This window comes from Salmo trutta, chromosome 21, assembly GCF_901001165.1.
Source record: "Salmo trutta chromosome 21, fSalTru1.1, whole genome shotgun sequence".
Taxonomy (NCBI): Eukaryota; Metazoa; Chordata; class Actinopteri; order Salmoniformes; family Salmonidae; genus Salmo; species Salmo trutta.
The window spans coordinates 37,857,023-37,884,901 of NC_042977.1; the positions used below are offsets into that span (position 1 = coordinate 37,857,023).

Here is a 27,879-nt window from a genome sequence, read left to right on the forward strand (position 1 = left end):
TTCTCTCTCGAATCCCATCTCCCTCCATCTCCTCCATCCTCCTTTCCTCCCTTTCCCTTCATCTCCTCCATCCTCCTTTCCTCCCTCTCCTTTCATCTCCTCCATCCTCCTTTCCTCCCTCTCCTTCCATCTCCTCCCTCCTCCTTTCCTCCCTCTCCTTCCATTTCCTCCCTCCTCCTATCTTCCCTCTCCTTCCTCCTCCTTTCCTCCCTCTCCTTCCATCTCCTCCCTCCTCCTTCCCTCCCTCTCCCTCCATCTCCTCCATCCTCCTTTTCTCCCTCTCCTTCCATCTCCTCCATCCTCCTTTCCTCCCATCTCCCTCCGTCTCCTCTCTCCTCCTTTCCTCCCTCTCCTTCCATCTCCCTCCCTCTCCTACCTCATTATCTCTGCCCGGTTCTTCCCAGCATCTCTGATTGGAGAAATGTTGCCTATTCATCACTATTGACACAGTAGTATAGTAGTATTGGCTGTGTTTACAAACTGTACCACACACACACACAGGGACACTTAACATCTCCTTCCAGCGTGTGTGTGTGTGTGTGTGTGTGTGTGTGTGTGTGTGTGTGTGTGTGTGTGTGTGTGTGTGTGTGTGTGTGTGTGTGTGTGTGTGTGTGTGTGAGATTGGAACCACATTCCCTTCTCTGGCTATAGGAGGTGTCGTCTGTGGGGGGCCATGTAAAGAGACAGGGACTACTGTGTGGGCACTTTGTTAATCATTTGTTTTCCACCAGGTGCCGGGCGGGGAATCAGACCTGTCAATCAATCACACAACACACACAGGTGTTCAATACCCCCCCCCATCCATTTACCCCAAAAAGCTGATCAGTATTCATGAGATCTCAAGAGACAGCCTTCTGCACACAGAAACACATCACACACATACATGCACACACACACACACACACACACACACACACACACACACACACACACACACACACACACACACACACACACACACACACACACACACACACCCTTGTGGATTGGCACATAGTAATTATCTTCTGGTGTTTATGGAAGGCCCTGATTAGAAGCTGTCACTGTGAATGATGACGACATGCCATGCTGTACCCCAGAGAGAGAGAGAAAGAGAGAGAGAGGGAGAGAGGTGGGAGAGAGAGAGAGGGAGAAAGGAGAGAGAGAGAGGGAGGGGAGATAGGTGGGAGAGAGGGAGAAAGACTAAATGAGATTGATCTCCGCTGTGACTATTTACTTCTCCTCTCTTCCCATCTATGTGGAGTGTTGTTCTTTTCTGTGTTGTTCTGTATTTTCCTGTGTCCTCAGATAAGCCAGTATATATGTATTGTGTTCTGTGTTGTTCTGTGTTGTTCTGTGTCCTCAGATAAGCCAGTATATATGTTTTGTGTTCTGTGTTGATCTGTATTTTTCTGTGTCCTCAGATAAGCCAGTATATATGTATTGTGTTCTGTGTTCTGTGTTGTTCTGTGTCCTCAGATAAGCCAGTATATATGTACTGTGTTCTGTGTTGTTCTGTATTGTTCTGTGTCCTCAGATAAGCCAGTATATATGTACTGTGTTCTGTGTTGTTCTGTATTGTTCTGTGTCCTCAGATAAGTCAGTATATATGTTTTGTGTTCTGTATTGTTCTGTGTCCTCAGATAAGCAAGTATATATGTATTGTGTTCTGTGTTGTTCTGTGTTGTTATGTGTCCTCAGATAAGCCAGTATATATGTATTGTGTTCTTTGTTGTTCTGTATTGTTCTGTGTCCTCAGATAAGCCGGTATATATGTTTTGTGTTCTGTATTGTTCTGTGTCCTCAGATAAGCCAGTATATATGTATTGTGTTCTATGTTGTTCTGTATTTGTCTGTGTCCTCAGATAAGCCAGTATATATTTATTGTGTTCTGTGATGTTCTATATTTGTCTGTGTCCTCAGATAAGCCAGTATATATTTATTGTGTTCTGTGATGCTCTGTATTTGTCTGTGTCCTCAGATAAGCCAGTATATATGTTTTGTGTTCTGTGTTGTTCTGTATTGTTCTGTGTCCTCAGATAAGCCAGTACAGTGGGGGGGGAAAAGTATTTGATCCCCTGCTGATTTTGTAAGTTTGCCCACTTACAAAGAAATGATCAGTCTATAATTTTAATGGTAGGTTTATTTGAACAGTGAGAGACAGAATAACAACAAAAATATCCAGAAAAACGCATGTCAAAAATGTTATAAAATTATTTGTATTTTAATGAGGGAAATAAGTATTTGACCCCTCTGCAAAACATGACTTAGTACTTAGTGGCAAAACCCTTGTTGGCAATCACAGAGGTCAGACATTTCTTGTAGTTGGCCACCAGGTTTGCACACATCTCAGGATGGATTTTGTCCCACTCTTCTTTGCAGATCTTCTCCAAGTCATTAAGGTTTCGAGGCTGACGTTTGGCAACTCGAACCTTCAGCTCCCTCCACAGATTTTCTATGGGATTAAGGTCTGGAGACTGGCTAGGCCACTCCAGGACCTTAATGTGCTTCTTCTTGAGCCACTCCTTTGTTGCCTTGGCCGTGTGTTTTGGGTCATTGTCATGCTGGAATACCCATCCACGACCCATTTTCAATGCCCTGGCTGAGGGAAGGATGTTCTCACCTAAGATTTGACGGTACATGGCCCCGTCCATCGTCCCTTTGATGTGGTGAAGTTGTCCTGTCCCCTTAGCAGAAAAACACCCCCAAAGCATAATGTTTCCACCTCCATGTTTGACGGTGGAGATGGTGTTCTTGGGGTCATAGGCAGCATTCCTCCTCCTCCAAACACGGTGAGTTGAGTTGATGCCAATGAGCTCCATTTTGGTCTCATCTTTTTATTTATTTATTTTTTATTTCACCTTTATTTAACCAGGTAGGCAAGTTGAGAACAAGTTCTCATTTACAATTGCGACCTGGCCAAGATAAAGCAAAGCAGTTCGACAACATACAAAAAACACAGAGTTACACATGGAGTAAAACAACATACAATCAATGATGCAGTAGAAAAAAATAAGACTATATACAATGTGAGCAAATGATGTGAGATAATGGAGGTAAAGGCAAAAAAAATGCCATGGTGGCAAAGTAAATAAAGTATGGCAAGAAAAAACACTGGAATGGTAGATTTGTAGTTTGAAGAAAGTTAAAAGTTAAAATATAAATAATATGGATAATATGGTGCAAAGGAGCAAAATAAATAAAATAAATAAATACAGTAGGGGAAAAGGTAGTAGTTTGGGCTCAATTAAAGATGGGCTATGTACAGGTGCAGAGATCTGTGAGCTGCTCTGACAGCTGGTGCTTAAAGCTAGTGAGGGAGATAAGTGTTTCCAGTTTTAGAGATTTTTGTAGTTCGTTCCAATCATTGGCAGCTGAGAACTGGAAGGAGAGACGACCAAAGGAGGAGTTGGCTTTAGGGGTGACCAGAGAGATATACCTGCTGGAGCGCGTGCTACAGGTGGGTGCTGCTATGGTGACCAGTGAGCGGAGATAAGGGGGGACTTTACCTAGCAGGGTCTTGTAGATGACCTGGAGCCAATGTGTTTGGCGACGATTATGAAGTGAAGGCCAGCCAACGAGAGCATACAGGTCGCAGTGGTGGGTTGTATATGGGGCTTTGGTGACAAAACGGATGGCACTGTGATAGACTGCATCCAGCTTGTTGAGTAGGGTATTGGAGGCTATTTTGTAAATGACATCGCCGAAGTCGAGGATTGGTAGGATGGTCAGTTTTACGAGGGTATGTTTGGCAGCATGAGTGAAGGATGCTTTGTTGCGAAATAGGAAGCCAATTCTAGATTTCACTTTGGATTGGAAATGATTGATGTGAGTCTGGAAGGAGAGTTTACAGTCTAACCAGACACCTAGGTATTTGTAGTTGTCCACAAATTCTAAGTTAGAACCGTCCAGAGAAGTTATGCTGGATGGGCGGGCAGGTGCAGGCAGCGATCGGTTGAAGAGCATGCATTTAGTTTTACTTGTGTTTAGGAGCAGTTGGAGACCACGGAAGGAGAGTTGAATGGCATTGAAGCTCGTCTGGAGGGTTGTTAACACAGTGTCCAAAGAAGGGCCAGAAGTATACAGAATGGTGTCGTCTGCGTAGAGGTGGATCAGAGATTCACCAGCAGCAAGAGCGACATCATTTATGTATACAGAGAAAAGAGTTGGCCCAAGAATTGAACCCTGTGGTACCCCCATAGAGACTGCCAGAGGTCCAGACAGTAGGCCCTCCGATTTGACACACTGAACTCTGTCAGAGAAGTAGTTGGTGAACCAGGCGACGCAATCGTTTGAGAAACCAAGGCTACTAAGTCTGCCGATGAGGATGTGGTGATTAACAGAGTCAAAAGCTTTGGCCAGGTCAATGAATACGGCAGCACAGTAATGTTTCTTATCGATGGCGGTTACGATGTCGTTTAGGACCTTGAGCGTGGCTGAGGTGCACCCATGACCAGCTCTGAAACCAGATTGCATAGCGGAGAGGGTGCGGTGGGATTCAAAATAGTCGGTAATCTGTTTGTTGACTTGGCTTTCGAAGACCTTAGAAAGGCAGGGTAGGATGGATATAGGTCTGTAGCAACTTGGGTCAAGAGTGTCACCTCCTTTGAAGAGGGGGATGACAGCAGCTGCTTTCCAATCTATGGGAATCTCAGACGACACGAAAGAGAGGTTGAACAGGCTAGTAATAGGGGTTGCAATAATTTCGGCAGATAATTTTAGAAAGAAAGGGTCCAGATTGTCAAGCCCAGCTGATTTGTAGGGGTCCAGATTTTGCAGCTCTTTCAGAACATCAGCTGAATGGATTTGGGAGAAGGAGAAATGGGGGAGGCTTGGGCGAGTAGCTGTGAGGGGTGCAGTGCTGTTGAATGCAGTAGGGGTAGTTAGGTGGAAAGCATGGCCAGCCGTAGAAAAATGCTTATTGAAATTCTCAATTATAGTGGGCTTATCGGTGGTGACAGAGTTTCCTATCCTCAGTGCAGTGGGCAGTTGGGAGGAGGTGTTCTTATTCTCCATGGACTTTACAATGTCCCAGAACTTTTTAGAGTTGGAGTTGCACGAAGCAAATTTCTGTTTGAAAAAGCTAGCCTTGGCGTTTCTAACTGCCTGTGTGTATTGGTTTCTAACTTCCCTAAAAAGTTGCATATCGCGGGGGCAGTTCGATGCTAATGCAGAACGCCACAGGATATTTTTGTGTTGGTTAAGGGCAGTCAGGTCTGGGGAGAACCAAGGGCTATATCTGTTCCTGGTTCTAAATTTCTTGAAAGGGGCATGCTTATTTAAGATGGAGAGGAAGGCATTTTTAAAAAATAACCAGGCATCCTCTACTGACGGGATGAGGTCAATATCCTTCCAGGATACCAGGGCCAGGTCGATTAGAAAGGCTTGCTCGTTGAAATGTTTCAGGGAGCGTTTGACAGTGATGAGTGGAGGTCGTTTGACCGCTGACCCATTACGGGTGCAGGCAATGAGGCAGTGATCGCTGAGATCTTGGTTGAAAACAGCAGAGGTGTAATTAGAGGGCACATTGGTTAGGATGATATCTATGAGGGTGCCAGTGTTTGCGGCTTTGGGGTTGTACCTGGTGGGTTCATTAATAATTTGTGTGAGATTGAGGGCATCAAGCTTGGATTGTAGAATGGCTGGGGTGTTAAGCATGTCCCAGTTTTGGTCGCCTAGTAGCACGAGCTCTGAAGATAGATGGGGGGCAATCAGTTCACATATGGTGTCCAGAGCACAGCTAGGGGCCGAGGGGGGTCTATAGCAGGCGGCAACGGTGAGAGACTTGTTTTTGGAGAGGTGGATTTTTAAAAGTAGAAGTTCAAATTGTTTGGGTACAGACCTGGATAGCAGGACAGAACTCTGCAAGCTATCTCTGCAGTAGATTGCAACACCGCCCCCTTTGGTCGTTCTATCTTGTCTGAAAACGTTGTAGTTAGGGATGAAGATTTCACAGTTTTTGGTGGACTTCCTAAGCCAAGATTCAGACACAGCTAGGACATCCGGGTTGGCAGAGTGTGCTAAAGCAGTGAATAAAACAAACTTAGGGAGGAGGCTTCTAATGTTAACATGCATGAAACCAAGGCTATTACGGTTACAGAAGTCATCAAAAGAGAGCGCCTGGGGAGTAGGTGTGGAGCCAGGCACTGAAGGGCCTGGATTCACCTCTACATCCCCAGCGGAGCAGAGAAGGATAAGTATGAGGGTACGGCTAAAAGCTATAAGAATTGGTCGTCTGTGACGTCCAGAATAGAGAGAAAAAGGAGCAGGTATCTGGGGGCGATAAAATAGCTTCAAGGTATAATGTACAGACAAAGGTATGGTGGGATGTGAGTACAGAGGAGGTAAACCTAGGCATTTAGTGATTATGAGAGAGATATTGTCTCTAGAAATATCATTGAAACCAGAAGATGTCATAGCATGTGTGGGTGGAGGAACTGAGAGGTTGGATAAGGTATAATGAGCAGGGCTAGAGGCTCTACAGTGAAATAAGCCAATAAACACTAACCAGAACAGCAATGGACAAGGCATATTGACATTAAGGAGAGGCATGCTTAGCCGAGTGATCAGAGGGTCCAGTGAGAATCAGACAGCAAGCCGGGCCATAGGTAGCAAGCTGGTGGAAGATGGGAGGGAGGTATGTTTTTAGCCGCCTCGTGCGTTTCCGTCTGTGGGTTAGTGGGGTTCCGTGTGGAAGGGGGGACCTGTCCAAGTTGGCAAAATAGTTAGTTATAGTGGCTCAAGAAAAGTGTCCGACAGACCTATTCAGATCGCAGCCGAAAAGACAGCTAACGATTAGCTGGCCGCAGATGGGCGATCAGGTTACGTCGCGACGGAGGGGCCAGTTGGACAACTCCCTCGGGCAGATAACGTCGGTGATCCAGTCGTGAAGACCCAATGGGGCTCCGCATCGGCAGTAAAACGGGTCAGGATAGGTGAGTTGTAGCCCAGGAGACACTTCAGCTGGCTAGCTCAGGAGTAGCCCACGAGTGGCTGACGGAATTCTTCAGCTGGCTAGCTAGCTAGCTCCGTGATAGTGTGTGTTAATTCCGAGACCGACGTTGCCAATAGTCACTCAGGTAGCAGCTAGTTAGCTGCAAGATCCAGGTGTAAAAGTCCAGAGCCTGCGGTAGAAATCGAGGAAAGGAGAGAGAATAGGTCCGATATGCTCTGGTCTGAGTCGCGCTGTACAAAAACTGGCGATAGCTTTTCGAGCTAATGGATAGCTGAGGACAGCTAACCGTAGCTAGCTGAACTTCAACGTTAGCCAGTGAAAATGGCTAACCTCTGGCTAGCTTCTGTCGTGGAATTCAGATGAGGTAAATAATACTTTCTTCTTTTTTTTTAATTGATGAGGCGGGTTGCATCTGACCACAACACTTTCACCAGTTGTCCTCTGAATCATGCAGATGTTCATTGGCAAACTTCAGACGGGCATCAGCCCTCCAGACGAGCTTCAATGCCATTCAACTCTCCTTCCGTGGTCTCTAACTGCTCCTAAACACAAGTAAAACTAAATGCATGCTCTTCAACCGATCGCTGCCTGCACCTGCCCGCCCATCCAGCATAACTTCTCTGGACGGTTCTAACTTAGAATTTGTGGACAACTACAAATACCTAGGTGTCTGGTTAGACTGTAAACTCTCCTTCCAGACTCACATCAATCTTCTCCAATCCAAAGTGAAATCTAGAATTGGCTTCCTATTTCGCAACAAAGCATCCTTCACTCATGCTGCCAAACATACCCTCGTAAAACTGACCATCCTACCAATCCTCGACTTCGGCGATGTCATTTACAAAATAGCCTCCAATACCCTACTCAACAAGCTGGATGCAGTCTATCACAGTGCCATCCGTTTTGTCACCAAAGCCCCATATACAACCCACCACTGCGACCTGTATGTTCTCGTTGGCTGGCCTTCACTTCATAATCGTCGCCAAACACATTGGCTCCAGGTCATCTACAAGACCCTGCTAGGTAAAGTCCCCCCTTATCTCCGCTCACTGGTCACCATAGCAGCACCCACCTGTAGCACGCGCTCCAGCAGGTATATCTCTCTGGTCACCCCCAAAGCCAATTCCTCCTTTGGCCGCCTCTCCTTCCAGTTCTCTGCTGCCAATGATTGGAACGAATTACAAAAATCTCTGAAACTGGAAACACTTATCTCCCTCACTAGCTTTAAGCACCAGCTGTCAGAGCAGCTCACAGATCACTGCACCTGTACATAGCCCATCTATAATTTAACCCAAACAACTACCTCTTCCCCTACTGTATTTATTTATTTTATTTATTTTGCTCCTTTGCATCATATTATTTATATTTTAACTTTTAACTTTCTTCAAACTACAAATCTACCATTCCAGTGTTTTTCTTGCCATACTTTATTTACTTTGCCACCATGGCATTTTTTTTGCCTTCACCTCCCTTATCTCACATCATTTGCTCACATTGTATATAGTCTTATTTTTTTTCTACTGCATCATTGATTGTATGTTGTTTTACTCCATGTGTAACTCTGTGTTTTTGTATGTTGTCGAACTGCTTTGCTTTATCTTGGCCAGGTCGCAATTGTAAATGAGAACTTGTTCTCAACTTGCCTACCTGGTTAAATAAAGGTGAAATAAATAAATAAAATAAAATGTATATGTATTCTTGAGCAGGGGGACCTTGCGGGCGCTGCAGCATTTCAGTCCTTCACGGCGTAGTGTGTTACCAATTGTTTTCTTGGTGACTATGGTCCCAGCTGCCTTGAGATCATTGACAAGATCCTCCCATGTAGTTCTGGGCTGATTCCTCACCGTTCTCATGATCATTGCAACCCCACGAGGTGAGATCTTGCATGGAGCCCCAGGCCGAGGGATATTGACAGTTCTTTTGTGTTTGTTCCATTTGCGAATAATCGCACCAAATGTTGTCACCTTCTCACCAATCTGCTTGGCGATGGTCTTGTAGCCGATTCCAGCCTTGTGTAGGTCTACAGTCTTGTCCCTGACATCTTTGGTCTTGGCCATGGTGGAGAGTTTGGAATCTGATTGATTGATTGATTGCTTCTGTGGACAGGTGTCTTTTTTACAGGTAACAAGCTGCGGTTAGGAGCACTCTCTTTAAGAGTGTGCTCCTAATCTCAGCTCGTTACCTGTATAAAAGACATCTGGGAGCCAGAAATCTTTCTGATTGAGAGGGGGTCAAATACTTATTTCCCTCATTAAAATGCAAATCAATTTATAACAGTTTTTACATGCGTTTTTCTGGATATTTTTGTTGTTATTCTGTCTCTCACTGTTCAAATAAACATACCATTAAAATTATAGACTGATCCTTTCTTTATCAGTGGGCAAACGTACAAAATCAGCAGGGGATCAAATACTTTTTCCCCCCACTGTATATATGTTTTGTGTTCTGTATTTTTCTGTGTCCTCAGATAAGCCAGTATATATGTATTGTGTTCTGTGTTGTTCTGTATTGTTCTGTGTCCTCAGATAAGCAAGTATATATGTATTGTGTTCTGTGCATTAATGTGAATGTGTTGTTCTTTCTCTTCTCAGGTAAGCCAGTGATGATCATCACAGAATTTATGGAGAATGGATCCCTGGATACCTTCCTGAAGGTTAGTTGGGGTTTTAGACTGGGTTTCTGAATAAGCACTTTGTGACATCTGCTGATCTAAAAAGTGCTTTATAAATACATTTTATTGATTTTATTGAGTTTGTTCTGCACACACACACACACGCACACACACACACACACACACACACACACACACACACACACACACACACACACACACACACACACACACACACACACACACACACACACACACACACACACACACACACACACACACACACACACACACTACCCACTTAGTCATTCTGCCTGTATTTAAAGACAGTCTGAATCGTGAAATGCTCCATAGTGTTTGAAGATCTCTCCTGGTTGAAACAGGGATGGAAAGTAAAAGAAATTGATTGTAGAGAAACTACTAGTTCCTCATTCAGTTCAGTCTTTTCAGTTCTGACAGAACACCACTCAACCCCACTGGCCTCACTCCTACTGAATGATTTCACAATAACATCTGTGGAGGACAGATTCACTCACAAACCCACACACACTCTATCAGTAATGTTTAGAGTTACCCTTGGTATATATAGCTGAACCAGCAGATGACCCTGAGTGTTATGTCCACCTCCCCACTCCTATATCCATCCACTAGACCGTAATCCTGTTATAGCTAGCTTACGTTATCTCACAGCAATATCAGCCCACATCATCTCCTGTTCTACCACACACACACACACACACACACACACACACACACACACACACGCAAAGGCATGCATACACACAGACACACAAACACACACACCGGTTCTCTCTCATTCTCAGAGCAATATCCATCCACACTACCGGTCAAAAGTTTTAGAACACCTACTCATTCAATGGATTTTCTTTATTTTTACTATTTTCAACATTGTAGAATAATAGTGAAAACATCACAACTATGAAATAACACATATGGAATCATGTAGTAACCAGAAAAGTGGAAAACAAATCAAAATATATGTTATTGTCACGGTTGTCGTCTGGAATGGAGGACCAAAACGCAGCAGGAATGTGGATGCTCATCTTGTATATTTTTTTAAATAACAAGAACACCAAAAAACAACAAAACGAAACCACGAACAACAAAACAGTCTTGTCAGGCACACTCAGCAAAACAAGAAACAATCTCCCACAAACACTACACCAAACAATTACCCATATATAGGACTCTCAATCAGAGGCAATGAGAAAGCACCTGCCTCCAATTGAGAGTCCAACCCCCCATTAACCTAAACATAGAAATACAACAAACCAGAAAGAACATAGAAATACCAAAACATAGAACATAGACCAAAAACCCGAAATAATAAATCAAACGCCCTACTAAATAAACCACCACCCCGAACCACATAAAACAAATACCCACTGCCACGTCCTGACCAAACTACCATAACAAATAACCCTTTATACTGGTCAGGACGTGACAGTTATATTTAAGATTCTTCAATAGCCACTCTTTGACTTGATGACAGCTTTGCACACCCGTGGCATTCTCTCAACCAGCTTCATGAGGTAGTCACCTGGAATGCATTTCAATTAACAGGTGTGCCTTCTTAAAGGTACATTTGTGGAATTTCATTCCTTCTTAATGCCTTTCAGCCAATAATTTGTGTTGTGATAAGGTGGGGGGTATACCGAAGATAGCCCTATTTTGTAAAAGACCAAGTCCATATTATGGCAAGAACAGCTCAAATAAGCAAAGAGAAACGACAGTCCATCATTACTTTAAGACATGAAGGCCAGTCAATACGGAACATTTCAAAAACTTTGAAAGTTTCTTCAAGCGCAGTCGCAAAAACCATCAAGCTCTATGATGGAACTGGCTCTCATGAGGACCGCCACAGGAAAGGAAGACCCAGAGTTACCCCTGCTGCACAGGATAAGTTCATTAGAGTTACCAGCCTCAGGAATTGCAGCCCAATTGCAGCCTGGAGGTGTCTTACACACCTCCAGGCTGTGTAAGGGCTATTTTACCAAGAAGGAGAGTGATGGAGTGCTGCATCAGATGACCTGGCCTCCACAATACCCGGACCTCAACCAAATTGAGATGGTTTGTGATGAGTTGGACCGTAGAGTGAAGGAAAAGCAGCCAACATGTGGCAAGTCCTTCAAGCTGGTTGAGAGAATGCCAAGAGTGTGCAAAGCTGTCATTAAGGCAAAGGGTGGCTACTTTGAAGAATCTCAAATATAAAATATATTTTGATTTGTTTAACACTTTATTGGTTACTACATGATTCCATATGTGTTATTTTATAGTTTTTATGCCTTCATTATTATTCTACAATGTAGAAAATAGTAAAAATAATGAAAAACCCTTTGATGAGTAGGTGTTGTAAAACTGTGGACTGGTAGTGTATCTCCTCTACCGGTGTTTCAGCAGCTGTGCAGTAAGTTAATTAGGTCTTGTTTTGTGAAATGCTGATTGATTGCTCTGTCTCTCTAACCCACAGACTTCCTCCTTTAACAATCTCTCCTCATAGCTCTTCCAGTAAGGGATATGAGAGAGAAGGGGGGAGTGGGGGTTGGAGAGTGGAAGGGAGGGAGACAGAGGGAGGAGAAAGAAATGGGGTGAGAGAGAGAGGGGGAGAGAGGGGTGAAAGTGAAATAGAATGAAAGATAGAGAGAGAGAGAGAGAGAGAGAGAGGGGGGGGTGAAAGTGAGAGAGAGAGAGAGAGAGAGAGAGAGAGAGAGAGAGAGAGAGAGAGAGAGAGAGAGAGAGAGAGAGGGGGGGGTGAAAGTGAGAGAGAGAGAGGGGGGTGAAAGTGAGAGAGAGAGAGGGAGAGAGAGAGGGGGGGGGTGAAAGTGAGAGAGAGAGAGAGAGAGAGAGAGAAAGAGAGAGAGATGCATTGTTTTTGTGACCAGTGCTTCTTCATTGATCTGGGGTCTAATGAAACCCGTGTAACTCTGTGTTTAGCCTATTACCCATAAAACTGATCTCAGAATTATATTGGCTTTTTATGACAGTCATTATGCTCACTACCCAGATCAAACATCGCCAACGTGTGTGTGTGTGTTTGAGAGAGCAGTCTTCTTTCTCTTCCCTGTCAGTTTTCATCATCATTTAGCCAGATTATCGTGGAGGGGAATGGGCTCCACTTAAAGAGAACTGTATCTGTATTGCGGTAATGAGAGTGGTAACAGTGGTGATCTGTTCTCAGTGATACAGCCTGCTGTATATTAGTAGAGGAACTGTGGAGAAGGATTTATGACATAGAGTCAGGCTGGGGGTGTTATTCACAGAGCAGGACTGCTTTGGTGGTAACACAATGTGCATATGTGTGTTCAATGAAATTCAAGCCAATTCAATAAACTTTATTGTTCCCCAAGGGTATATTGTTGCTGGGCTGATGGTGACAACACCGACAGAACATACAACAGCTAACATCTCTCTCTCTCTCTCTCTCTCTCTCTCTCTCGCTCTCCATTTCTCCCCCACCCCTCTCTCTCTCTGTATCTCCCTCTCCCTCTTTACAATAGAAACAAGACGGTCAGTTCACAGTGATCCAGCTGGTGGGCATGCTGCGTGGCATCGCGTCGGGCATGAAGTACCTGTCTGACATGAGCTACGTTCACCGAGACCTGGCCGCCCGCAACATCCTGGTCAACAGCAACCTGGTGTGTAAGGTGTCTGACTTCGGCCTGTCACGAGTACTGGAGGACGACCCTGAGGCAGCATACACCACACAGGTAAGACAGACACTCACCCTTATACCACATGGGAAAGACAGACACACATCATTATGCCACATGGGTAAGACATACACTCACCCTTATACCACATGGGTAAGACAGACACTCACCCTTATACCACATGGGAAAGACAGACACTCACCCTTATACCACATGGGTAAGACAGACACTCACCCTTATACCACATGGGTAAGACAGACACTCACCCTTATACCACATGGGTAAGATAGACACTCACCCTTATACCACATGGGTAAGATAGACACTCACCCTTATACCACATGGGTAAGATAGACACTCACCCTTATACCACATGGGTAAGATAGACACTCACCCTTATACCACATGGGTAAGACATACACTCACCCTTATACCACATGGGAAAGACAGACACTCACCCTTATACCACATGGGAAAGACAGACACTCACCCTTATACCACATGGGTAAGACAGACACTCACCCTTATACCACATGGGTAAGACAGACACTCACCCTTATACCACATGGGTAAGACAGACACTCACCCTTATACCACATGGGTAAGACAGACACTCACCCTTATACCACATGGGTAAGATAGACACTCACCCTTATACCACATGGGTAAGATAGACACTCACCCTTATACCACATGGGTAAGACATACACTCACCCTTATACCACATGGGAAAGACAGACACTCACCCTTATACCACATGGGTAAGACAGACACTCACCCTTATACCACATGGGTAAGACAGACACTCACCCTTATACCACATGGGTAAGACAGACACTCACCCTTATACCACATGGGTAAGACATACACTCACCCTTATACCACATGGGTAAGACAGACACTCACCCTTATACAACATGGGTAAGAGAACCGAGAATGTGATATGTCAAGGATTATTGCATTTAAATCCTTGTTTTTGAAAGGCTCATACATGATGGTGCAATTGGAATTTGCTTAGACAGTAAATATTTGTATTAATGTTGTAGCCTACTGTATGTTTGTGAGGAGGAGAAGGAGAGAGCTTGTTAGTCCAAATCAGTGCCCCTGTCCTCCCAGTACGTTGGTATTTCCTCTCTTACCTCTCTCATCCACCTCAACCCTCATCCCCCTTTCCTCACTCCCTAGCCTTTCTCCTCACGTCTCTCTCTCCTTTCCTCACTCCCTAGCCTTTCTCCTCACGTCTCTCTCTCCTTTCCTAACTCCCTAGCCTTTCTCCTCACGTCTCTCTCTCCTTTCCTCACTCCCTAGCCTTTCTCCTCACGTCTCTCTCTCCTTTCCTCACTCCCTAGCCTTTCTCCTCACGTCTCTCTCTCCTTTCCTCACTCCCTAGCCTTTCTCCTTCTCACCACTCTCTCTCATTTCCTCACTCCCTAGCCTTTCTCCTTCTCACCTCTCTCTCTCCTTTCCTCACTCCCTAGCCTTTCTCCTTCTCACCACTCTCTCTCCTTTCCTCACTCCTTAGCTTTTCTCCTTCTCACCACTCGCTCTCCTTTCCTCACTCCCTAGCCTTTCTCCTTCTCACCTCTCTCTCCTTTCCTCACTCCCTAGCCTTTCTCCTTCTCACCACTCTCTCTTCTTTCCTCACTCCCTAGCCTTTCTCCTTCTCACCTCTCTCTTCTTTCCTCACTCCCTAGCCTTTCTCCTTCTCACCTCTCTCTCCTTTCCTCACTCCCTAGCTTTTCTCCTTCTCACCACTCGCTCTCCTTTCCTCACTCCCTAGCCTTTCTCCTTCTCACCTCTCTCTCCTTTCCTCACTCCCTAGCCTTTCTCCTTCTCACCACTCTCTCTTCTTTCCTCACTCCCTAGCCTTTCTCCTTCTCACCTCTCTCTCCTTTCCTCTTTCCCCCTCACCCCTTCCCTTCAAATTTCCCCTTTATTCCCATCTTTTTTTGTGAGAGAAAGAGTGAGAGGGGTAGAATGACAAATCACGCGTGAAACAGCCTGTCAATCCCTGTTAGTCTAAATTGAGACGAGACGGATCCGTTTCGCCAATATGAAAGCGTTTTTGCTGCAGCTAGCTAGCCTAGCTTGCTGATATTTATCTGACAAGTCACAAAGTGAGGCCTGTTTCTGGTGCATGTATTTCATAATACTTGTTTGCTACAATACCTTGCTACAAGTGGCAACTTTGTTTCAAAGTTTCATCACTTCATTGTAAAGAGACACCGTTACTGTGAAAACAGTCAAATCGAATTTGATTTGTCACATGCTCCGAATAGAACACCTTACAGTGAAATGCTTACTTACATGGCCTTAATCAACCATGCAGGTTTAAAATATATAATAATAATAATAATTAAAGAGCAGCAGTAAAATAGCAGTAACGAGGCTGTATACAGGGGGTACCGGGACAGAGTCAATGTGGAGGCTGTATACAGGGGGTACCGGGACAGAGTCAATGTGGAGTCTATATACAGGGGTACCGGTACAGAGTCAATGTGGAGGCTGTATAGAGGGGGTACCGGTACAGAGTCAATGTGGAGGCTATATACAGGGGGTACCGGTACAGAGTCAATGTGAAGGCTGTATACAGGGGGTACCGGTACAGAGTCAATGTGGAGGCTGTATACAGGGGGTACCGGTACAGAGTCAATGTGGAGGCTGTATACAGGGGGTACCGGTACAGAGTCAATGTGGAGGCTGTATACAGGGGGTACCGGTACAGAGTCAATGTGGAGGCCGTATACAAGGGGTACCGGTACAGAGTCAATGTGGAGGCTATATACAGGGGGTACCGGTACAGAGTCAATGTGGAGGCTATATACAGGGGGTACCGGGACAGAGTCAATGTGGAGGCTATATACAGGGGGTACCGGTACAGAGTCAATGTGGAGGCTATATACAGGGGGTACCAGTACAAAGTCAATGTGGAGGCTATATACAGAGGGTACCGGTACAGAGTCAATGTGGAGGCTATATACGGTGGGTACCGGGACAGAGTCAATGTGGAGGCTATATACAGGTGGTACCGGTACAGAGTCAATGTGGAGGCTATATACAGGGGGTACCGGGACAGAGTCAATGTGGAGGCTATATACAGGGGGTGCCGGGACAGAGTCAATGTGCGGGAGCACCGGTTAGTTGAGGTAATTGAGGTAATGTGTACATGTAGGTAAAGTGACTGCATAGATTATAAACAGAGAGTAGCAGAAGCATAAAAGGGGGTGGGGGGGACAATGCAAATAGTCTGGGTAGCCATTTGATTAGCTCTTCAGCAGTCTTATGGCTTGAGGGTAGAAGTTGTTAAGAAGCTTTTTTTACCTAGACTTGGCGCTAAGGTAGCGCTTGCCGTGCGGTCTCCGAGAGAACAGTCTATGAATTGGGTGGCTGGAGTTTAAAGTTGAAGCTCTCAACCTGCTCCACTGCAGCCCCGTTGATGAGAATGGGGGCGTGCTCGGTCCTCTTTTTCCTGTAGTCCACAATCATCTCCTTTGTCTTGATCAGGTTGAGGGAGAGGTTGTTGTCCTGGCACCACACAGCCAGGTCTCTGACCTCTTCCCTATAGGCTGTCTCATTGTTGTCGGTGATCAGGCCTACCACTGTTGTGTCGTCTGCAAACTTAATGATGGTGTTGGAGTCGTGCCTGGCCATGCAGTCATGAGTGAACAGGGATTACAGGAGGGGACTGAGCACGCACCCCTGGGGACCCCCGTGTTGAGGATCAGCGTGGCAGATGTGTTGTTACCTACCCTTACCACCTGGGTACGGGCCATCAGGAAATCCAGGATCCAGTTGCAGAGGGAGGTGTTTAGTCCCAGGGTCCTTAATCTCAACTGTGCATCTCGTGTTCAAAAAGAAAGGAAGATCATTCATTAAAATGCCTTTATTTGTATTGCATGTTTAATGGCAACAAAGTTTAAAAACTCTGACGCATTTCGGCTGCAAGGCCTTCGTCAGGGAATACACTATTTGATCTGAATGCCTGGTCTTCAGTCAGCTGTTCTACAACATAATATTCTAAAACTGGCTAGTTTTGTCTTGTCTCATGTCGGCTGTTATATCTGATCTGTGCTTGACAGTGCCCATTGTCTTCCTACTGGGATAATTGCAGGTTTCACAAAGAAAAAGCTTTTATTTTCTTACCTCTCTCTCTCAACCCTTTCACCACACGCTCCTCTCACCCGATTAGTCCATTGTCCCTTCCTTTACCCCCTGGAGATGAAGAGAGAGAGCTCGTTCTAATGCCCCATGCCAGATCAACCCCTTTACCCCCTTGGCACTTCCAGAAGATATAAAAGGACTGGATAGGTATAATCCGTTCAGATCTACAAAAAAGCATAACGGGCAAGGGGTTAGAGGTTGGAATTGGACATATGTATCTTCCTAACTACCCAGCACTCTCCACTCCAGGTGCTAAAAGACCTGCTGGTTTCAAGGTTGCGCCTAACAAGTCGTAATTATTCTAACGAGTTATTAGGCTTAACGAGACATAATGAGTGGTGGGATTAATGTGAATCTGGCTCAGGGTTAGTGGATAGGAATAAAGTAGCTTGTTGGAGCTGTCAAACTCCTGCCCTATAGGTCCTCTAAGACTTGAAGAAGAGGAGAGAGGATGAACCTGTCCAAATATGAACATGGGAATTAAAAACTAACGAGAAGAGAGTGGAGGAACCTGTCCAAATATGAAAATGTGAATTAAAAAGTAACGAGAAGACAGTGGAGAAACCGGTCCAAATGTGAAAATGTGAATTAAAAAGTAACAAGGAGAGAGTGTAATTAAAAGGTTGTGTAATTAAAAAGGTTAAAAAAAAAGCCAGCAGCAAATATGAAGACATTTCATAATCACTGTGCTGTAATGGGGAAAGATAGAAAGCTAGCTAGTAGCCGTTGAGAAGATGTTGAGAAGCTAGTAGCCACTGAGAACATTTTACATGCTATAAATAATGCATTATATTATAACATACAACACAGACATAGCCTTATAACTAATCCTACGTATAACCCCAATCACTGAGCATTATACACAGGCTGTAAATGGCATAATAAGCAGCGCTGCACTGCATGGTGCCTCATATGATATGCTCACACAAAGACACTTCTCCATCGGTATTCACAGGGAAGTGTTAGAGATGTTTCTTTAATGGGACATTAGCATAGATAGCCCTGGGAGAAGTGTTTCACCTACACACACACACACACACACACACACACATAGACCTACAGGCGATAGAGAGGAGAGGGAGGTTTAGTAGGAGAGAGAGAAGGAGAGTAAGAGTGAAGTGAGATTAGGAAGAGATGGAGCGAGAGAGAAGGGAGGGATAGAGTTAGAGATAAGAGAGGTAAGAGGGAAGGAGTTAGAGAGAGAGACCCACGAAGAATTGGAAAACAAATCAAACATTGATAAACTCCCATATGTGTTAGGTGAAATACCGCAGTGTGAAATCACAGCAGCAAGATATACAGTGCATTCGGAAAGTATTCAAATCCCTTGACTTTTTCTGCATTTTATTACGTTACAGCCTTATTCTAAAATGTATTAAATTACATTTTTTCCTCATCAATCTTCACACAATACCCTATAATGACAAAGCAAAATTGAGCTCAGGTGCATCCTGTTTCCATTGATAATCCTTGAGATGTTTCTACAACTTGATTGGAGTCCACCTGTGGTAAATTCAATTCATGGACATGATTTGGAAAGGCACACACCTGTCTTTGTAAGGTCCTACAGATGACAGTGCATGTCAGAGCAAAAACCAAGCCATGAGGTTGAAGGAATTGTCCGTAGAGCTCCGAGACAGGATTGTGTCGAGGCACAGATCTGTGGATGGGTACCAAAAATGTCTGCAACATTGAAGGTCTCCAAGATCATAGTGACCTCCATCATTCATAAATGGAAGAAGTTTCGAATCACCAAGACTTCCTAGAGCTGGTCGCCCGGCCAAACTGAGCAACCATCTCTGTAGCACTCCACCAATCAGGCCTTTATGGTAGAATGGCCAGATGGAAGCCACTCCTCAGTAAAAGGCACATGACAACCCGCTTGGACTTTGCTAAAAGGCACCTAAAGGACTCAGACCATGAAAAACAAGATTCTCTGGTCTGATGAAACCAAGTTTGAACTCCTTGGCCTGAATGCCATGCTTCACATCTGGATGAAACCTGGCAGACTAGTCAGGATCGAGGGAAATATGAACAAAGCAAAGTACAGAGAAATCCTTAAAGAAAACTTTCTCCAGAGTGCTCAGGACTTCAGAATGGTGCGAAGGTTCACCTTCCAACAGGACAACGACCCTAAGCACACAGCCAAGACAACGCAGGAGTGGCTTCGGGACAAGTCTCTGAATGTATTTGAGTGGCCCAGCCAGGACTTGAACCCGATCTAAGATCTCTGGAGAGACCTGAAAATAGCTGTGCAACGACACTCCTCATCCAACCTGACAGAGCGTGAGAGGATCTGCAGAGAAGAATGGGATAAAATTCCCAAATACAGGTGTGCCAAGCTTGTAGCATCATTCTCAAGAAGACTTGAGGCTGTAATCACTGCCAAATTAGCTTCAACAAAGTAATGAGTAAAGGGTCTGAATACTGAATGTTAATATCATATTTCAGTTTTTTTTTTAATAAATGTGCAAAAATGTCAAAAAATCTGTTTTTGCTTTTTCATTATGAGGTGTTGTGATGTCATTATGGGGTGTTGTGATGTCATTATGGGGTATTGTGATGTCATTATGGGGTGTTGTGTGTAGATTGATGAGGGGGAAAAAACTATTTCATTAGAATAAAGCTGTAACGTAATAAAATACGTTACAGCTGAATACTTTCCAAATGCACTGTTTGACCTGTTGCTATGAGAAAAGGGGAACCAGTGCAGCACAAACAGCATTGTAAATACCACCAATATTTATGTGTTTATTTATCTTTACCTGCTATTTGTACTACAAGTATTTGCACATTGCTAAAACATAGCTGATAACATAGTTTATAATATAACCCTTGAAATGTCTTTATTCTTTTCAAACCTTTGGGAGTGCAACGTTTACTTTACATTTTTTATAGTTTTTTTGTTGATGATGTTTTGAGTCTTCTCACTTTTGTTCGTTGTTTATTTTACTTGCTTTGGCAATGTAAACACGTTTCCAATACCAATAAAGCCGCTTTGAATTTAATTGAAGAGAGAGAGAGGGAGGGAGGGAGGGAGGGAGGGAGGGAGGGAGGGAGGGATGAGAGAAAATTAGAGAGAGAGGGGGTGAGTGAGTGAGGGATAGAGTTAGAGAGAAAGCAAGAGAGAGAGTAAAAGTGGAGCGAGATGAAGAAGAGAGGAGAGAGGGAGAGATGTACTGTAGATAGAGGCTGCTCACTTTGTCTCTTTCATTTGACTTTGACTAGAGAGCTGGGACTATAGGAGTGCAGTAGTAGAATGTTAAAACACTGGTGTGATCCGTGTAGGGTTAGGGTTAGTAGGAGTGCAGTATTAGCAGCATTTTAAAATACTGGTGTGATCTGCATAGGGAGCCAAACAGGCATTATACACAGTCCCTTTTTAAAAGCCTGTTTCTGCTGAAACTACTCCATATGAAGAGTTTCTTAAAATGTTCAGAAATGTTGGTAAATTAGCTTTTATTGATTAAACAGAGATTGGTTTGTTTTTTCACTATCTATTCATGGCATGAGGTTGTTCAATGACAGACGTGGTTTCATCACTTGATGGTTTCATTTTAGAGAGACAAGTAGTTATGTATTTTTGCTAAACGATAGACAGTACCGGTCAACAGTTTTAGAACACCTACTTATTCAAGGGTTTTTCTTTATTTTGACTCATTTCTACATTGTAGAATAACAGTGAAGACATCACAACTATGGAATAACACATGGAATTATGTTGTAACCAAAAAAGTGTTAAACAAATCAAAATATATTTTATCTTTGAGATTTGACAAAGTTGCCAAACTTTGCCTTGATGACAGCTTTGAACACTCTTGGCATTCTCTCAACTAGCTTCATAAACTGGTCACCTGGAATGTATTTCAAATAATGGGTGTGCCTTGTTAAAAGTTAATTTGTGGAATTTCTTTCCTTCTTAATGCCTTTGAGCCAATCAGTTGTGATGTGACAAGGTAGGGGTGACATACGGAAGATAGCCCTATTTGGTAAAATACCAAGTCTATATTATGGCAAGAACAGCTCAAATAAGCAAAGATAAACGACAGTCCATCATTACTTTAAGACATGAAGGTCAGTCAATCCGGAACATTTCAAGAACTTTGAAAGTTTCTTCAAGTGCAGTTGCAAGCGCTATGATGAAAATGGCTCTCATGAGGACTGCCATAGGAAAGGAAGACCCAGAGTTACCTCTGCTGCAGAAGATAAGTTCATTAGAGTTAACTGCACCTCAGATTGCAGCCCAAATAAATGCTTCACAGAGTTCAAGTAACAGACACATCTCAACATCAACTGTTAAAGGAGACTGCGTGAATCAGGCCTTCATGGTTGAATTGCTGCAAATAAATCACTACTAAAGGACACCAATAATAAGAAGAGACTTGATTCGGCCAAGAAACACGAGAAATGGATATTAGACTAGTGGAAATCTGTCCTTTGGTCTGATGAGTCAAAATTTTAGATTTTTGGTTCCAACTGCCGTGGGAGACGCAGAGTAGGTGAACGGATGATCTCCTCATGTGTGGTTCCCAATCTGAAGCATGGAGGAGGAGGTCTGATAGTGAGGGGGTGCTTTGCTGGTGACACTGTCTGTGATTTATTTAGAATTCAAGGCACACTTAATCAGCATGGTTACCACAGAATTCTGTAGCGATACGCCATCCCATCTTGTTTGCGCTTAGTGGGACTATCATTTGATAGTCGCAAAACACACCTCCAGGCTGTGTAAGGGCTATTTGACCAAGAAGAAGAGTGATGGAATGCTGCATCAGATGACCTGGCCTCCACAATCACCTGACCTCAACCCAATTGAGATTGTTTGGGATGAGTTGGACCGCAGAGTGAAGGAAGTGCAAAGGTGTGCAAAGCTGTCATCAAGGCAAAGGATGTATTTTGATTTATTAAACACTTTTTTGATTGCTATGTGATTCCATGTGTTATTTTATAGTGTTGATGTCTTCACTATTATTCTACAATGTAGAAAATAGTCAAAATAAAGAAAAACCCTTGAATGAGTAGGTTTGTCCAAACTTTTGACTGGTACTGTAGATTCTCTTATAGAGCGACTTACAGTTAATGTATTCATCTTAAAATAGCTTGGTGAGACAACTACATATCACAGTCAAATGTACAGAATACGAACATTACATTCCAGCTACAATGTATATATATATGCATTCAGCAACAACAAAAACATTTTAATACACAGCTAAAATGTATTAATAAAAAATATTTTACACATACATGAAGGTACCCATAAGCAAAAAATTGTCGGATATAGCTTTGGAAATAAACTCTTCATATACACTTATTTTATCTTTATTTTCCCTGTGAACAACAAAGTAAAAAAAGGCTTGTGAAAGATGAGTGAAAAGGGAGAGATGGAGGAAGGAAGTCAAAGCACTACTGCGTTCTCTCTGTTGGTGTGTAAATAGAAAGAGATGCTCTGTGTTTGAGGGTTTTAATCAATAAAAAGTATGAGGTAGAACCGTAAGACTACTCTGTTGTGTGTTTCCATGCAGTTCTTTGAGCTTTCCTACCTACGCCTCCACAATGTGCATTGTTCTCTCTCTCTTTAAACTCAATTCAATCATTTGCCAAAGTAGAAAGTAATGAATTCTAGTTGTTTAAAAAATATATTGTATCAGCCATTCAGCAATGTTTTATTAACCCTTTCTAAATGTGTTATTAACCTTTTATGATCATCTTATTAACCCTTCCAGGGAGGGAAGATCCCCATCCGATGGACGTCTCCAGAGGCTATTGCCTACAGGAAGTTCACGTCAGCCAGTGATGTGTGGAGCTACGGCATCGTCATGTGGGAGGTGGTCTCATACGGAGAGAGACCCTACTGGGAGATGTCCAACCAGGATGTGAGTAGTTTCATTATAATAAAGCACAATGTCGGTGTATAGCTGATATGGTAATGATCCATCAATGATTTGCTCTTGATGGCTGTTCTTGTCAACCGTGGGTTGGTTTGGCGTAGAAGCTCGGTGGACTCAGTTGGCTTTCTCTCCCATACTCGGTAGGTGATTACTGTGATTGACTAAGGACCATCTAATCCTCCTCTATTTTTTATTTCTTCCCCACTAGGTGATCAAAGCGATAGAGGAGGGTTACCGTCTTCCGGCCCCTATGGACTGTCCTGTGGTCCTCCACCAGCTGATGTTGGACTGTTGGGAGAAGGGCCGCAGCGAACGACCTAAGTTTGGCCAGATCGTCACCACCCTGGATAAGCTGATCAGAGACCCAGCCAGCCTCCGAGAGCTGGCCAACAGCTCATTATGGTGAGTTACAATGGGCCAAAACCACAGGCACAATCAGAACCACTGTAGACCCAGTCTTCAAGCACACACTGTCAGATCCATAATAAACTATTAGAACTAGTACTGTATCTGGACTGTCTTATTTAAAGAATGTGTATATTCTCTCCTGTTTGCCCAGCAGGGAAGACCCGACCACTCCAGAGTTCAGTGTGAGTACGATGGAGGAGTGGCTGGATGCCATCAAGATGGGACAGTACAAGGGGAACTTCACCAGAGCTGGATATGTCACCCTGGACTCTGTCCTCTACATCAGCATCAGGTGAGATACATGGGCAGAGCTGGCCTGGGGCTGAGGCTAGGGCTGGAGAAAGAGAGTAGGAGTAGGCAGAGCTGGAGAAAAGAGGAGTCTGTTGTCAATTTTGTCATTTTGTAAACTCCCTTCTTCCTCTGTCCTCTCCTCTAGTGAGCTCGTTAAGATGGATGTGACCTTGGCGGGTCACCAGAAGAAGATCCTCTCCAGTGTCCAGATCCTTCAGTCCCAGGGGACCCACGTCCAAGTATAACAGTTTCCCTATAGAGACACACTGGGAGGAAAGCCAAAATGGATGCTCTTCTCTGAGTTTACCTATTGAGACACACTCAGATTGAGCCGACATGGACATTCTGGGTTGGGTTTCCCCATACAAAGACACTGAGATGGAGCCGTAATTTACGCTTAGCTCCTTTATTTCCTCTTTGTAGTTTCACCATTCCACCCGTCCTGGATGTTTTGATAGCGTAGGCACTTCCAGCTTCCGTCCACGCCTTCAGAGGCCTAGCAACCCAGCAACCTAAGATACCAAGCTACAACCAAGACATCTTAGTCCATATCAACAACAACAATAACAAAACTAAAAAATAACAAAAAAGAAAATTTGATTGTATTTCTCATCATTGTCTGTGAAGTTTTGTGTACAGTTGTTTTTATGGTTGTTTCTTTTTTCGTTTTTTGATTAGCTTTGTTTATTTTCCACATAGTTTACATGACCAATATTGTACATGTATAGATAGGCGTTTACAAGAGGTGTGTGTCAGTCCGCCAGTCTAGAAAGTAAAGTTGTTATCGCCAGGCAACGCAGGTGGGCTGTTCCTTGCTGGTGCATGTGTTGTCAGGCCCCTCCTCTTTCTCTAAGCCCCTCCCCACAACGCTATTGGACCAATCATGATGTGTGTGGGAGATTGGAGAAATAGAAATATGTGAAAATATGAGATGGAGATGTCTATTCATGGTCTCAGGAGACTTCCGTTGCGTTTTGCCAGGGATAGGTACATGCAGGTCTTCCATAGCCACGACTTCCAGACTCACACAGTTCACTTGAATGAGACGCCCTGCCAGATTTCATTTAGTACGGCCTACAGCAGCTACCTATAGGTTGCAGTTAGTCAGAAACCTGCAGTACAATACAGTGTTAGTACATTTTCTGCTAAGAGTTGGCCTCCTCAGTTGGAGAAGCTTACTGTAAAGGTTTGTGACAGAAGAAGAGCAAAGTAGATAATCTGTGAAGTTCACACTGTTTGCAATGTATATCTGTTTCTCAGATGTTGTGCCATGTATAGTTAGTATTGCTCTGAAATGTCAGACAAGCAGGATTGGTTGTGAGGTAGACTTGACTTGAGTGTGGTGAGTGGTGGTTTTTGCCTCATTTCACCCCTGATTAATATGGGTTCAGTCACAGTTTGTACTAACCACCTCTGTTCAGTGACTAATATGGGTTCAATCATAGTTTGTACTAACCATCTCGTTTCAGTGATTAATATTGGTTCAGTGACAGTTTGTGCTAACCACCTCTGTTCAGTGATGCCAACGGCTTCCAAATCTGAGTCAAGGCCTGCTAACATAATTTCCTGGATAAGTAAAAAACATCAGTGTTCTGTACTCAACAGAACAACATTTACTGCATATCAAAACCAACATCCCCCTTGCTTTGGGGAGGGAAGAGTGGCGTTATCCTTGAAAACCTAGTTAGCGGTTTAGTTTGAAAATGGCCATCATTGTGCACTGTACCCCTGTATGTATCTGTTCATGATAACAGTGTTATTCTGCTACCTGACTGGACTACAAACACAGCAACATACAGTAAATACCAATGTACCATAGTGTAAAATATGTACAGTGTTGATTTGAAACTCTAAAATGTTTGTCACAATAATGGTGATGATGATGATTACGTTGATAACGATGGTGAGTATATACTTTTATTCTGAAAGAGGATCATAGGAGATGAGGCAGCGTGTGATTCGTTGACCTGATCTGTGGAATGTACATTGCGTAGCATGAGTATTAAGGTTCGGCCTCTGTGACAGGTGACAGTGACTGCAGTTTTCCCTCGGGCGGACGACCTGAGGATGATGAACTTTTAGATGCCTTATTTACTGTGATACCTTTCTTTTCTGTCCCCCCCCCCACACACACACACACTCCCTATAGAGGCGGAGTTATGAGTACGTCTGTATACAGTATTCATCTGTTTCCCCAAGGTGACGTCACAGAAAAGATCTGGTTTTATAACTGAAAACACCCCGGCTTTTAGCACCTCTGTTATTATTCCTAAACTCTATACTGCTGCTGTCCCACTGGGAACACACTGGTTGAATCCACATTGTTTCCAATGGAATTACGTTGAACCAATGTGGAATAGACGTTGAATTGGGGTAGGGTAGGTCTACCACCTGTTTATTGGATACTGTAATGAAAAGTACATTAGAGAATAAATTGTTCTGTTTTGGTTCAATAATTATACTTGTGGGTTTACCTGTGTAAGCTAGGTGGTGAATTTACAGCAGAGAACCTTTATATCCAGAAGATATTTCAAGTGTTTCCAATGTCTCCCACACAGACACAAACACACAACATGATGGAGATGAGAAAATCAAACAACTAAATTAACCTTTGTCTTTCCCGGAGTGGTCTCAGATAATGATGTAAATTGTTCAACAAAGAACAGCAGCATTTTTCCTCCTTACGTTCAGATTTAGAACAGCAAAAATATGTGGTTGGCTGATGAAGGTTTTACCAGTCTGTCAGTACTCATAACTTTGGTACTTTACACATTTTGACATTGTCCTCCTTTGGTAAGCTTTCCCATCACTTCCCAACCAGAGGTCATAAAATTGGACCCATAACCCCTAACCCCTGATTCTCAGCCAGGCTCTGAACCCTTTCACTTGGAGTTGTCCCTAGACACTGTTCCCATGTCAGTTTTGTGTTTCCCCTCTAACAGTTAAAGTTAGGATATGGGAATAGTAAGCTGATCCTAGATCTGTGCTGGGAGAGACTTCTACCCCAAGCTAGGCCGGTTTTATAAATGTTCCCAAACTGATTACTTGTGAGATTGTTCTCTCTCGCTCTCCCTGGTCTCTCTTCCTTCCTGACCTTGGTCACATCATGTTTCATCATGGCAGATTTATATGCGCTTGTTCAGTGTACGCATTCTAAAGTCCTTCATGTCGCTGTAATAAATAGGCTAATATTTCTTATTTCTCACCTGAAGTCTTATTTTTCTTTCACGCACACACACATGCATGTCAACACACACTACACACTACACACTGATATGTGCAAACAGTCACAGTCTCACATGTATGAAACAGGCTATGCCTGAGTTGTATATTTTCCCCAGGGCTCGTGGTATAATGGAAGACTGATCATGTCACCTTTACTGTGGAGAAATGTAAAGCTGAAGCTTAATCCACATCTGTGTCATATAAAGCCAGTCACTGCATGTCAAGGATTCCTGCGTGTATTATTCCTGTTCTGAAAGAACTAGATAACCTCTGACACACCCCACTCAAACAGATTGGTAGTGTCAGTATATTCAAAACAAAAAACAATATTTTAAGTGAGAATAGGCAATGGTCAGAAGCCAAAAAATGAATGAAATTCACATGAGCACCACAATGCCTATTCCACCCATGCTCTACCAAGGTTTTCCAGTACACAGCTTTGACCAACTACAGTAGCTATGTTGGTATTATACTTCAAACTATGTGGAGGCAGGTTGCTTAGGATTCAAACCTTCTCAAACAGCCTAATTCATACTCTTAGAGGAGGTGCTTCCACAATCCAATACAAGTAAAATTATTGGATTCTTCACACACCACAGTAATTATTCCACATTATTCCATTACACTACTAGTTCATGCTTTTTTTAATTAAATGAATGTAAGCTTTACTTTTATACTTACAAGAACATT

At 43.6% G+C, this 27,879-nt stretch overlaps 1 protein-coding gene across 4 annotated transcripts in view; it reads left to right on the forward strand.

The window, feature by feature from the left end:
• LOC115157364 (ephrin type-A receptor 3-like) overlaps positions 1 to 27,169 on the forward strand; it is a 218,364-nt gene extending 191,195 nt beyond the window's left edge. For 2 of the 4 annotated variants that reach the window (XM_029705551.1, XM_029705553.1), the window contains 6 exons: positions 9,526 to 9,587; positions 13,064 to 13,273; positions 23,101 to 23,250; positions 23,474 to 23,667; positions 23,825 to 23,965; positions 24,110 to 27,169. In XM_029705551.1, coding sequence (XP_029561411.1) covers positions 9,526 to 9,587; positions 13,064 to 13,273; positions 23,101 to 23,250; positions 23,474 to 23,667; positions 23,825 to 23,965; positions 24,110 to 24,209 — 857 coding nt within the window. In that variant the 3' untranslated portion in view covers positions 24,210 to 27,169. The remainder of the gene's footprint in view (positions 1 to 9,525; positions 9,588 to 13,063; positions 13,274 to 23,100; positions 23,251 to 23,473; positions 23,668 to 23,824; positions 23,966 to 24,109) is intronic. The other 2 variants (XM_029705552.1, XM_029705554.1) reach the window with 2 other exon arrangements.
• The last annotated feature ends 710 nt before the right edge of the window (positions 27,170 to 27,879 follow it).